Source organism: Cupressus sempervirens, chromosome 3 (genome assembly GCF_028749045.1).
Source record: "Cupressus sempervirens isolate cs-2001-9-10 chromosome 3, ASM2874904v1, whole genome shotgun sequence".
Lineage (NCBI taxonomy): Eukaryota > Viridiplantae > Streptophyta > Pinopsida > Cupressales > Cupressaceae > Cupressus > Cupressus sempervirens.
In genome coordinates, this window is record NC_143120.1 from 354243214 (window position 1) to 354256876 (window position 13663).

General features: G+C 33.3%; 1 protein-coding gene across 1 annotated transcript; it reads left to right on the forward strand.

Moving 5' to 3' along the window:
- Positions 1-9953: 9953 nt before the first annotated feature.
- LOC149566444 (uncharacterized) lies at positions 9954-13441 on the forward strand. Its single transcript, XM_089816475.1, has 2 exons — positions 9954-10017; positions 13074-13441. Exons 1-2 carry the CDS (start codon positions 9954-9956, stop codon positions 13439-13441), a joined length of 432 nt encoding a protein of 143 aa, XP_089672601.1.
- The last annotated feature ends 222 nt before the right edge of the window (positions 13442-13663 follow it).

Here is a 13663-nt window from a genome sequence, read left to right on the forward strand (position 1 = left end):
ATAAATACAACCCACTTTTCAAATATAGACCACAATTTGGTCCAATAGATTACTCATTGTTTGGCCTCCATCACTGATTCATTTGGAAACCCTTCAAGAAATCACTCTTTTTCTTAGAACTTCATTGTTCAGCCTTCGGCTCAAGTTTTTCGTTCAATGGAATCAACAATTTCTCCAACCTTTATCAGGTTAGTCCTTGTGCCTCCTTAAATAGGTATTCGTGATCTTTTTCCACTTAAAAAATCATTGTAGGTCTTAGGGTTAGGTCAAATTCATTGAATCCTTGGACCATCTTTTTGTTTCCTCATTTTTCTTCTAGAAACTTCTCAAAATTTCTCTGCAAATCCATTTATAGAAATTCTCAAACATGATTTGTTATGTATTAAATGCTCTAGGTCATCCATCCTTATCTTCAACATGTTTTACATATTCCAAGAACTCAATTATGTTGGCTAGAAATCAAGATTTCCTCATAAACTATCAATTGTTGTCCCTCGGCCAATATTGGGTTATGAAAGATCATCACTGATTACTTGGTCAATACTAACTATTTTGTTCAACATACTTTTTGATACTTGGTTGATACTGATGCTCAGTTGACACTGTATTTTTCCTGGCTAATGCTTTCACTCAGTTAGCACTAGCATTACTCGGCATATACTTCTAGTTCCATAATATTTTTCTCTTTTCTCAATCACACCTATGAATTTAGTCTTTCTTTGATCACTTCTTCCAGGCTTCAATACAAATATCTTCTCCACTTAGGTTATGATTAAACAATCACATTATCTTGTCAAGGTCTAATTAACCAAGTGCCCATTGTAGTTTCTCATAAATAAACATTTCCTCTAGGTCCTTTTGTTATGTTTTCTTCTCAAATCATCTACATCAATCATCTTGAAATGGAACTCTACTTAGCTAGAAACTGTCTTACCAATAAATTTTGACATCAATGACAATATAACCATTATTTCAATTGTAGTTCCAATAATTTCTCTCTTTGGCATTAATGTCAACTCCTATAGTTACCATGCAATTCAAAACATGTAATTTATTTGACAAGATCCCTTTGTGTTTAGTATTAGGTCTCCGCTAATATCCTTAATTTCATTATTGATTCTTATCTTAGTGTCCAACAATCTCCACTTTCAATTTCATTCTTATTCTCATCCATGCAGCTCTAATATGTAACACATGCACTCCCTCCATTATATCAGACCATGAAATCAATTAGCTCCCTCTTTTGATATACAACATCTGAACTTCCAACTTCTTGATTGTTGGCATCACCATTCATTGATTTGTCTTCGTTAATGCATTCTCCCTCTTTGTAATATATCTTACTATTTGCTTCATCATATAGAAACTCTCATGAATATCCCCCTCTTCATGTGGTAAATGTTTGTTATCTCCCTCTTTGACAACAATGCCAAAGACACTTCATCTTTCTCATACATCTTTACCATGTAGATATCTTCATGTCAGTTTTCTAAATTTGATTCTCCAACTCTCATTTATCTTGTGAATTGTCTAACATTTTTTTTTGAACTCTCTTCAATACTTTAGGTATCTCCTAAAATATAACTTTTTGCATCAACTTGTAAGATATTCTAATCAACACATTTGATGTAGAACTCCATATTTTCTTAAATAGCCTCAGATAGGGGAATCACCCCTAATTTACCTCTTAGATACTCATGTGCATCCTTGATGAAAATATCAGCTATTTTCTCCTTGGTATTCACATACTTCAATCATACTTCTTTATCTTAAACTAGTTCCCTCAAGAAATCATACTTGTTAGAAATATGCTTGGTTTGTGTGCATCACAAGGTTCTTTGATATATTTATAGAACTTGTGTTATCATAGTAGATAACAAGTGGATTAATGGTCTCTTCCTTAATTCCTTCTAATAATTTCTTGATCCATATGATGTTAGAAAAATTCACTATTGTTGCTACATATTAAGGTTTTGTTGTTGATTGCAAAATGCAATTTTGCTTCTTACTTGTCCATGAAACTAATCTCTTTCCTAAAAATAAAGCTCCACCACCTGTACTCTTTTTATTATCAATATTTCTTACCCAATCAACATTTGTGTACACTTTTAGTTCAAACATGTCATTACTTTTGTAATATAATACATAATCCTTTATTCCTTTCAGATATCTTTGTATTCTTTTCACTACCATCATATGGTTTTCCTTAGGATTTGCAAAAATTATTGTAGCAATTCCAACCACTAATACAAGATATGGTCTATTGTGAATGACATATTGTAGTTTCCAAATCATTTATTTATACAATGTCTAGTTCACATTAGTAGAATCATCATTCTTAGAAATTTTATGCCCAGTAGCTATAGGCATGTTGACTAGCCTTGAATCTTCCATCCTTAAGTTTTTAGTATCTCCTTGATATATTTTTATTGAGTAATGTAGATACATTTCTTAATATGATATACTTGTAAACCAACAAACAATTGATATCCCCAAGCATAGACATTTCAAATTCCTTTTGCATATCATTAGTAAATGATTTGCATAATGCATCTTATCCTCTGAATATGATATCATCCACAAATATTTTAGGTAATAGTATTCCCTTACCACATTCAGTATTAAGTACAAATTACTATTATCATTAGTTCTTTCAAATGTAATCTTTGCCAAATAATTGTGCAACCTTTCATACTATGCTCTAGGGGCTTGTTTCAACCCATATAGTTCTTTGTGTAGTTTACATACAATATTTTTATTGTTGAGATCAAAAAATCCTTTTGGTTGCTCAATTTAAGCCTCTTTTTCTAGTATTCCATTCACAAATGAAGATTTGACATCCATTTGATAAACTTTAAATCCTTTGTAAGAAGAATATAATAGTAGGGTTCTAACTCCTTCCAATCTTGCAACTGGGTAAATTTTTACCCATAGTCAATACCTTCTTCTTGTACATATCAATTGCATACCAATTTAGCTTTATTCCTTGTGATTTCTCCTTTCTTATTTAGCTTGTTCCCAAATACCCACTTTGCTCCACTAAGATTCTTGTCCTTTGGTCTAGGCACTAGTGACCAAGTTTTATTTTTGTCTATTTGTTCAAATTTTTTACTCATTTCTTGAATCTAATCTTCATTATTGAAATCATCCTTCACTCTTTTAGGTTCATGTTCACAAAGTAAACACATGTCACTTCTCAATAATTATATTATCATCACTCCAAATTCCTTTCCTCCAATGATTTATTCAGGTGCATGATGTTTTCTCACATATTTTTCAAGTGTAGGTTTTTTTCTTCATTCTTCTTCTCCATGTTCATGTTGAAAAAAAATTCAAGTTCAATTTGTATCTCTTCTTTTTCTTTTGGTTGCTTGACTATGACTTTGTGGTGTTCAAAAGCTTCTTCTTATATCTCGGCATCATTCTGATGATGATCGATACTTACAATCTATTGCTCAATATCCTAGTGCTACAACTTGACATTCACAATTGGTTGTTTCTTAGTAACCTTGATCTCTAGCTTAGGTAGGGTGCAGTGAACACTTTCATTGACATATAAGAATGTTTTGCATTGCATTCCTTTATTTATATTCATCAACTTTCACATTTTCACTTTCCACAACTTTTTTAGTGTTAGAATTCAAATATCTATAAGCTTTTCTCTTAGTGGAATATCCTAGGAATATTTCATCATCTCTTTTATCATCAAATTTTCCATTTCTATTGTCCTTCAGCATATAATATTTTCTTCCAAAGATTTTAAAATATTTCACATTAGGTGCATACCCATACCATAACTCAAAGGGTGTAATATTTGTACCTTTCTTTATTTGTACTTGATTCAAAGCATAGAGTATTGTACTTATAACTTTTCTCTAGTATTTTTGTAACACATTCTTCTCCATCATCAGTGTTCTATAATAATCCATGACTAGTTTTTTCCTTCTTTCAACTATTCCATTCTGGGGAGGGGTCCTAGGTGTTGACATTTGTATCTTGATTCCTCTGTGATTATAGAATATGTTGAATTCATTAGAGATAAACCTCTCTCCTCCTCTATCAGATCTTAAGAACTTTAGCCTTTTACCTATTTTCTTTGCAAATATTGCCAAATATCACTTAAATAATTGAAAAGCTTCAAATTTTTCTCATAGAAACATCACTATCATCATTCTAGAGTAGTTATCAACAAATAAAATGAAATATTTATCTCTACAGTAGCTTTATGCTCTTACAAGTCCACAAAGGTCACTATGAACCAATTCCAAAATATCATTAGATGAATAGGTTTTATTGTTGAAACTAGACTTTTTCATTTTCTACAACTGGCATTGTTTACACATAGCACTATTAGGTTCTCTTAATCTAGGTAATCCTTGTATTCTTTTTATTTTACTAATTCTTACAAAATTATCAAGGTTGACATGGTATAGCCTCTTATTCCATAGCTATATATCATCAAATTGTGCAAACAAGCAAGTCTCATTAGATAAATCTAAATAGAACAAGTTACCTCTTGTTTGTTCTCCACTTTCAATTAGTTCACCATTTGCATCAAATATCTTGGCCTTCCTATGATGAAATTCAACTCTATACTCTAATTTGTTCAACAATAGAGCACTCAAAAAAATTATATTTAAGTCCTCCAAACCATTCAACATTGTCACACTTGATATTATCAATAAATTATATTGATCCTTTACCTTTCACAAGGCATGGTTCATCATTACCAAACTTAACATATCTACCTTTATATTGTTCGATGGTTTCAAACTTACTTTTATCACCATTCATGTGATGTGATTATTCACCATCAATTATCCATCTATCACCTTTACTCACATATGAAATTAATCTTGTTTTCTCATCTTCATTAGAATCTTCTTTCATAGAAACATAGACAACTTCTTCATCATTACTATTAGACTCATTGTCAGTTTCTTCTTTAGCAATATAATAAGATTTCTTACCTTTGTCTTTGTAGTCCTTGTTTGTTCTATTGTCTTTTTCATCTCTTCACCCTTTATACTTTCTTTCCCTTCTTTCATCCTTGTCTTCTCTATCAGGACATCTTGCAGCAATATGATCAACTTTGTTACATGAAAAACATATTATAGGAAGTTTACCTTTGAATTTTTCTTTTCCTCTTGGAAGTCTTCTAGCTATTAATGCTTCAAGCTCATCAAGATCATCATTAGAGATATCACTGTCCCTATTCACACACTTTACTTTTTCTTTCTTATAAAGAACTATTTGAGATTTGGAATTGATTCAATAGTAGGAGTAAAATTATAAAATTTTGACAATTCAATAGTAGTAAGCCTACTGACTAATCCTTTTAAAGTTAGATTGTTACCTAGGGTACATCTTAGTTCTCGTATTACATAAAATCTAAAAGCATAAATAAGATGTAGGGTTCTTACTACCTTGTTGATTATAGTTTCATCATCAATCTTCCCATTAGATCCTCTTATAGAATTCACCACCTCTTGACTCATCCATAGTATTGAGAAATGGTTTCACCTTCTATCATTCTCATTTCATTAAATTTTCCTCTCAAGATTTTTTTTATATCTCAAAACATTTATATCTCCTCCATACATAGTCTACAATATATCCCACATTTCCTTGGCATTAGTGCATTCCTTTATATCATCAAACTCAATATAGCTTAGGGTTGATGAAATCCCCAAAATTTCTTGCTTATCTTTCATTTGATGAGTTTCCAAAGGTCTTGGTATCACTATATATGCATGTTCCACATACTGTATTGATCCTTCTCTAATTATGGCCAAATGCAACTTCATCAAACTTTTCCATGCATGAAGGTTCTCCTTATTCAGCCTTGGCACCTCCTTTTTGCACATCTTGATCATTAGCTTCAAGGAACTTCAAAATTTTCTCTACAAGAACTAGTGCTCTAATAGAAACTATTAGAATTATTTAGAATAAATGAGGGTGGGGGTGACTCAACTATCCTTAGGTCTAGATGTACCAATTCAGCTTTTAATCACTTCAAATACTTCAGATCTAACCATTTAGTAGCTTGGTCTCTATAGAAAATAATCGGCAACATAGAACTTGTAGACCACTATCCTACTATCAAGAACACTTTGTTTATTCTGCTTATTAGGACTTAGTTGTTATCTAGTTTCTTTCAGTTTGATACAGAACTTGGTTATATTCTATTTAGTAGAACATAAAACTTTTGTTGAGTGTGTATTCTGTATCAGAATTACTCTATTTAGACATGACAGATGACTTATGATTTTAATATTTTTATAGTTATTATAATTATGTTAATTGAGAGGTTTTATATACCTGGCAATTTTGGTTGTAGAAATTAGATTTCTTGGAAGGATTAAACATTTAAGTTCTTAATTTAAATTTGAGTTTTAGGTTTGAAAACATAATTATGAGAACTTATAATGTTAGGGTATCAAGTGTTTCATGAGGTTGAACTTTACATTGTTCATGCATATAAATTGTTAAAAAGATTAATTATGTTCCTTTGAAGTGAATTTGACATAGCATGTTTGCAAATGATGTAATGGGGTTATATATATATCTAATTTCATTCTACCCTAAATTGGTTTTGTTTCATGACATTAATTCACTTGTTTTTTTTAAGGATCCTATTTACCAGAGTTGATAGAACATACACATTTTTTTTTTTGTTAATTGGGTTTTGAAGGCTTAAAAAAAAAGGTAAATTTTGCATTGTTCAAAAAGCCAAAATGGCAGTGGTAATGGGTCTGTCTTATGTACCGGCATCACTATGTGTCACTGAAACATTAAATGCAAAATTTAAGAGGTATTATGGCACTCAGGGTATTGTTGATCATTTTTTTTTGTGAATGGGTTTCCTCTTGAGATTAGGCTGGAAACATGGCCACCTTGCTCTGTTTGGGTTACACTTGTGAGCCTAGTTTCTGTGGTTTCAGAAACATGGAAGAGTTTGTTAAATGTATTTGCATGCATATGAGGCTAAGCATCGAGGTGTTGCTCATAGCCAATTTTTTTAGCAAGTTCTTCAACCTCTGCAATTTTGAAGTTTGGTTGGATTTGGCATCTGGGGTTTTCGCATTAAGCTACATAGTAGGGCTCTGTGTTGAGAATTTTCTATATGCTGAATCTCACATAGGGGCATTTTTTTAACCCTTCTCTTTTGCTGTTCATACTGCATTTGATTTTGGAAATTAGGAATAATATGGTTGATTAGTTATATACAGCTCATATTGACATCTGAGTCTAGAAGTATGCAAAGTTTTTTATTTTTACGGTTGAATTTTTGTATATTTCAATATTGAGGTGTGAGTGTGGGTTTGTGGCTTTAATAGCAAAGATGCATTCGGGTTTTTTTATATAAAGTGGAAATGTGTATCAGTATGTTGTTATCATAGAGAAAGAGTTTAGTGTGGACCTTATCTCTGTGTAAATTGTTGAAGGTTATTCCTTCAAGCAAATCACATGAAATCTGCAGATAAACATAAAACCCTTATGTTTTATATGAGTTGAACAGCGTATTGTATTATACATATTGTGGATCTGCGACTTGAGTAATATGTCAAACAGTTGTGAGTAACTGTGCGCAAATGTCTTAATATGAAAACCGAACTTGATTTGAAATATCACGCAACGGTTTGTTGAGTTGGTTTTGTTATGCTTAGGGTCTTAGGTTTTGATGGAGTCGAGCTTGAGATTACCCGTATCTTGAGTTCATTGTTTAATGTGGAATGACCTCAGTCGTGAGCTCATAATTGGTTGCAGTCTCATGACTAAATAAGGACCGGCCACTCTATTTCATGGATAGTAAATTGGAACCGAGAGTAGTGACAATATAATTCAATGTGCTATTAATTCGATGAAGCTTTGAGTAGTGGGTCGTGTTGAGTATAGTAATGATATTGAGCGATTATATGGTATTGCGATAGACATTTAGTCAAACAGTTAACGTAAAGCTAAAAATAATATTAAACTATCCATTATCAGTATAAATTATTAGTTTTTAATATGTTGTTTATTATTGATGTCGTGGGAATTTTATGATAGTCAGTATCTTAAGTTAAAAAGCTTTCTTCAAAATAGTCTTAGTAATCGGTGAAACTGTTGGGAGTTAGTTTGAAACATGAAGAAGTTTCATGCAACAGTATAGATTACTTTTTATATATGGAAATTGATTTATTAATGCATTATGGTGACGTAATTATAATTTTTTGTTGTGAAACTATTCAAAACTTTTCTTATGCAAAGGTAGATGATGTTAAATCATTATGGATAGGGTTTTTTTTTAAGAACAGTTTGTGTGTTTCATTAAGCTTAAGGATTTGCATTTTAAAATACTTGGGGTCATTAGTAGGTTGTAAAAATTAATTTGCATATTTGGGAATTTCATTGATCTTAGATATTGTATTACTATATGCTGTTGTAGTATATCTGGATGATGGCTTATAGGCATACAGTGGTAAAACTTCAAATGTCTTTGTAAAGGATCATTTATCAAAATTGTGGTTGTATTTGGATTTAATTATATTTGGTTTTGTTGTGAAGAATCTTTATAGAAATTATGGATTTGTTGAGATGTTATGTTTCAAATAAAATTCTTTTTAAGTTAACCAGACGTATTTAGTTCATAATTGAAATGGACAATTTTTTGTGTGTAAGGCAGAGTTATGATATAAGTTTGTCAATTTAAACAAGAATATCATATGAACATTGTTTTATTATCTTGGTCTTTTCAAAGGATAAGTTTCATTTATTTTGACAGTAGGAGTAAGTGGTATAGTGTTACGACTGGTAATTATCATTAAATAGATGAATTAGTTTAGTTATAGTTACGAGAGTGTAATATTATAGTACTTATTCCTGTTGTCAAAATAATCTAAGTTTACTTTTGAATTTGGTAGTAAAAGATGAGATTTCTACGATAAAGAATGTAATATCATGAGTAAACTGTTTTAGTTATTCATTGCTTATGCATTCTTAGGATATCTGTTTGATGTGTATTTTAAGGATAGCTGTAATGAACGTATATTGAGGTGGCTAAATATCAATTTATTCTATTCAGTTAAATAGTTTAGTAATAACTCTAAAATGAATTGGGTGGGTTAATTACATATGAAAGATAATTGGCCTTACCTATGACTTAAACCTATATGCTTAAGTATGGAGAACAAGGCATGTCTCTATTCTATCAATGACAAATATAATAGAGAACACCATTATGTGATGACTATGAGCATACCACACATGGATGTAGAAACTTAGTGCCATAATGATGACACCTTGGTATATGTATATATATGTTTCATTTACGAGTTATTCTTAGTGTAAGTTTAATTTTGCATTGTTAAGTATTTGTTTACTTCTTGCATATTAATATCAGATTTGTACTATACTAGGTGGATCAGATATCTACATTTGGAATGTATATGTTGGTACTAACATGTATGCAGGTGGATTACACTTTTCAACTCAGTGTGTACTGAGCCCCCTTCTTTGTGTTGTGTTTCATTTCTATGTGTTTTCCAAGTGCTTCAGGTTGATTAACATGCAGCTAAGGATGACTATTGAAGTTACTTCTTATAGCAAAATTCATATCTCGTAGAGACCATATGTTTGACATTAGTGACTCAGAATGATGTTGTACTTCATTATTGTATTGAACTCGATATGTATTAGAATCTTTATGGAAGCCTATTTGGATGATATTAGCTTTCATTGTGAGGTTTTAGATTGAGAGTGGTTCAATCTTTGTACTTGCACTTGTAATAAGTTGAAAAAAACTTTATTGCGTTCATTGTTATTGTTCTTTGTTTAGAATCTCTTCTTTATTTATTAGGACCATTACATTTGGTATCAGAGCCAGGTTTATGATAACCAAGACTCTTGGGTTATAGGGTTTAACCCGTTATCGATGTGTTATTAATAGTAATTTGTTGTAGGTTGCTATCATGTCTCCCGTCACTAGAGGAACTCGAGGACGTGGCATTCCTGAGGATAATCTTGCTGGCAGAGGTAGAGGTAGAGGTAGAGGCAGGGGCTGTGGTAGAGGTCCTAGGTACCAAAATGATGTTGGGAATGATCAGTTTGATTAGAATGTTGGGGTTGGAAACAACCAGGATAATCAGGTAGACCAGGCTATGGTACTTCAGAGGATTCTGGAACTTGTTGATAATATTGAGGCTAACAACTAGATTCCTGGTGGGGGAGTGAATGATAGGAGACCTCTTGTTCATGGTATTTATCTGTTGGTTGAGGAAGACCTTGTGGAAAGATCTCAGCTCAAGGATCTTTCCAAGATGAAAGGATAGTTATTTTATGGTACGGAATAGGGTACAGCGGTAGAAGCTTGGCTGCTGAACATTGGGCAATGCTTTGTCTTACATTGTTACTTGAGTAACATGAAGGTAAGATGAACAGTTATGCATTTGAGAGGATTTGGTTCCTTGTGGTGGGAGCAGTAGTTAGAGAAGCTGGGCATTGATATCTCTCTAGTTACTTGGGAGCTCTTTGTAGAGCGATTTAAGGAGAGGTTTATGTCTGAATATTGGTGTCAGGCCCATGTAGAGGAGTTCTTTTAGATTGAACAGTCTAGCTCTACAGTGGAAGCTTATGAACGTAGATTATATGACCTTAAGAAGTTTTCTTGGTGGGCTGAAAATGATAAGGCCATGATACAACACTTCATCAGAGGACTTTTTCCCAAGATTAGGGAGGAAGTGAGAACTTTTTGACCTTTGACTATGCAGGAAGCTTCGAAGCGAGAAAAGCTGATTGAGATGAAGTTTGGATATCATGGGGCTTCATACAAAACCAGCATGAATCCACCTACTCCGAATGTTAGCAGGAATCAAAAGCCTCCTCAAGGTAGTTCGAAATTAGGATTTTCAGGTGGGAAATTCAAGAAGAGAAAGTTCGATAAGAACTCCAAGAGTTCAAAACAGACTAAATCATCTTAGCCATCTCAGAGTGTGCAGAGTAATAAGCCATTTCCTAATCCTTCTGGTCAGAATATGGGATTCAAAAAATCTATTGAGTGCTTTCATTGTGGTCAGTTGGGTCATTACCAATCTCAGTGTCCTAAATGGGACAAGCCAAAGGTAGGACCTAAGCTAGCTAGGTCTGAAGTGACAGTTGGTGATTCTTCCAGGAACTACCATATCTTTGCAACCCTAGATCAGAAGCAAGTCGAACACCAGAACATGATTATTGAAGCTCAGGGTAATAATCAAGGTATGAAAGTATCTATTTTATTTGACTCTGGAGCTATAGACTCATTTATTTCTTTTGCTTTGGTTGCAAATAGTGGAATTCTTGTGGTTAGGGCAAGGGATAGATGGCAAGTGGAGTTAGCATCAAGATCCAAGGTGAACGTTGATATTGTTGCTCTTGACTGTAAGATTCATATGGAATCCTTTTCTACTTCAGCGAACCTTAGGGTTATACCTTTAGGATCGTATGACATAGTTTTTGGGATGGATTGGTTAGATCAGCATCAAGCAGTTATAGATTGTAAGGATAAGTCAATCAGTTGTGTAGATGATCTTGGATTAGCTAGAGTTATTGTGGGAATTAAGAGACCCATCTCTTTGCGGACAATCTCTACCAAGAAATTGGCAAGGTGTGCTCAAAAAGGCTACAATTTATTTGCCATTTCAGTAAACGATTTAGAAGATTTTGCAGTTGAAAGTTCTTCTCTCGATCATCCAGTCTTGCAGAAGTTTTTGGATGTTTTTGTTGAGGAGATTCCTGGAATACCTCCAAGGAGAGAAATTAATTTTTGAATCGATTTAGTGCTAGGAACGAAACCAATTTCCAAGACTCCATACAGAATGACAGCTCAAGAGCTGATCGAACTTAAATTTTAGTTGGAAGAACTTTTGGAGAAAGGTTTGGTTTGTCCTAGTGTTTTGCCTTGGGGTGCTCCGGTAAGTTTTGTCAAGAAGAAAGACGGTTCTTTAAGACTTTGTATAGACTATAGACAGTTGAACAAGGTCACTGTTAAGAACAGGTATCCTTTGCCTAGAATTGATGATTTGTTTGACTAGGTCAAGGGTGCTCGAGTCTTTTTGAAGATTGATCTGAAATTTGGGTATCATCAACTTAGAATTCAAGAAGATGATACTCATAAGACAACTTTTCACACCACGTATGGACACTACAAATTCACAGTAGTACCTTTTGGGTTTACAAATGCACCTTTTGTTTTCATGAGCCTAATGAATGGTGTGTTTAGAACTTACCTTGACAAGTTTGTACTAGTTTTTCTGGATGACATTTTTGTGTTTTCTAACTCTGTTGGGGAGCATGAGCAACATTTAGAGCAAGTTTTAGAATGTCTTCGTAAGAACAGACTATATGCCAACCTTGAGAAGTTTGAATTCTTCAGATCAAAGATTTGCTACTTAGGACATATCATTTTAGGTGATGGAATTTTTGTAGATCCATCAAAGATTCGAGCTATTTTTGATTGGCCAACACTTACGAATGTTTCTGAGGTTCGAAGTTTCATGCGCTTTGCAAGTTATTACCACAAATTTGTGTCAAGTTTCTCCAAAATAGCACATCCTATCACATCTCTTCAGATAAAAGGGAAGAAATTTCTCTGGACAGAGGAGTGTGAGGTAGCATTTCAGAAACTTAAGGAATGTTTGACCAATGCACCAGTCCTGACAGTCCCAGATTCTACTAAGGAGTTTGTGGTTTATACTGATGCATCTTTGGATGGCATAGGAGCAGTGTTGTTGCAGGATGGATGTGTTATTTCTTATGAATCTAGAAAACTAAAGAGTCATGAGGTGAATTACCCTACTCACTCGAACTTTCTACGATTATACATGCTTTGGCTAAGTGGCGGCATTTTCTTTTGGGTCAACATTTTGAGTTACATTCTGACCATCAAAACCTTCAGTATCTTTTCACACAACCAAACCTCAATGCTAGGCAGTGAAGATGGATGGAGTTCCTATGTGAATATGACTTTGAGATTAAGTATGTGTAAGGGAAGGAGAATGTGGTTGCTGATGCACTTAGCAGAAGGCGACATGAATTATCTTCTTTGATCTTAACAGTGGATCTTAGGGATAAGATTCTTCAGAATCTTTTTGCAGATCATTGGTTTCAGGATGTTAAGGTTTTTATTGACAATGGCAGCTTTTTAGAAGGACATTTTAAGGGGTATTTAGTGAATCCTGAAGGTTTGCTGTTGTGTAGAGGGAGTGTGTACGTTCTCGAGTTGGGTCATTTGAGAAATCTAGTTATGTTGGAGGCTCACAAAGCACCATATTCCACTCATTCGGGTGTCAAGAAAATGCTTGTTGATCTTAAGCAAAATTATTATTGGCCTGGAATGAAAAGAGACATAGCAGATTTTGTGGCTCAATGTTTGGAGTGTCTGCGAGTTAAAGTTGAACATCAGCACCCTGCAGGACTATTATAGCCACATAGTATTCCAGAATGGAAATGGGACACCATCTCTATGGATTTTATAATTGGATTGCCTATTAAAACTCGTAGGCATGATGCTATTATGGTGGTAGTAGATCGTTTATCGAAGGTTGCTCATTTTTTTCAGGTTAGATCATCCTATAATGCAACAACGGTTGCCAAAGTATATATGGAATAGATAGTTAAGTTACACAAAATTCCTAAAAAGATTATA

What these genes read in the sequence shown, in the direction of transcription:
- LOC149566444 (XM_089816475.1), top strand. Translation starts at nt 9,954, where the DNA reads ATGTCTCCCGTCACTAGAGGAACTCGAGGACGTGGCATTCCTGAGGAT. An exon ending in GGATAATCTTGCTGGCAGAG is followed by an intron (nt 10,018 to 13,073) that starts GTAGAGGTAGAG and finishes TGATCTTAACAG; the next exon opens with TGGATCTTAGGGATAAGATT.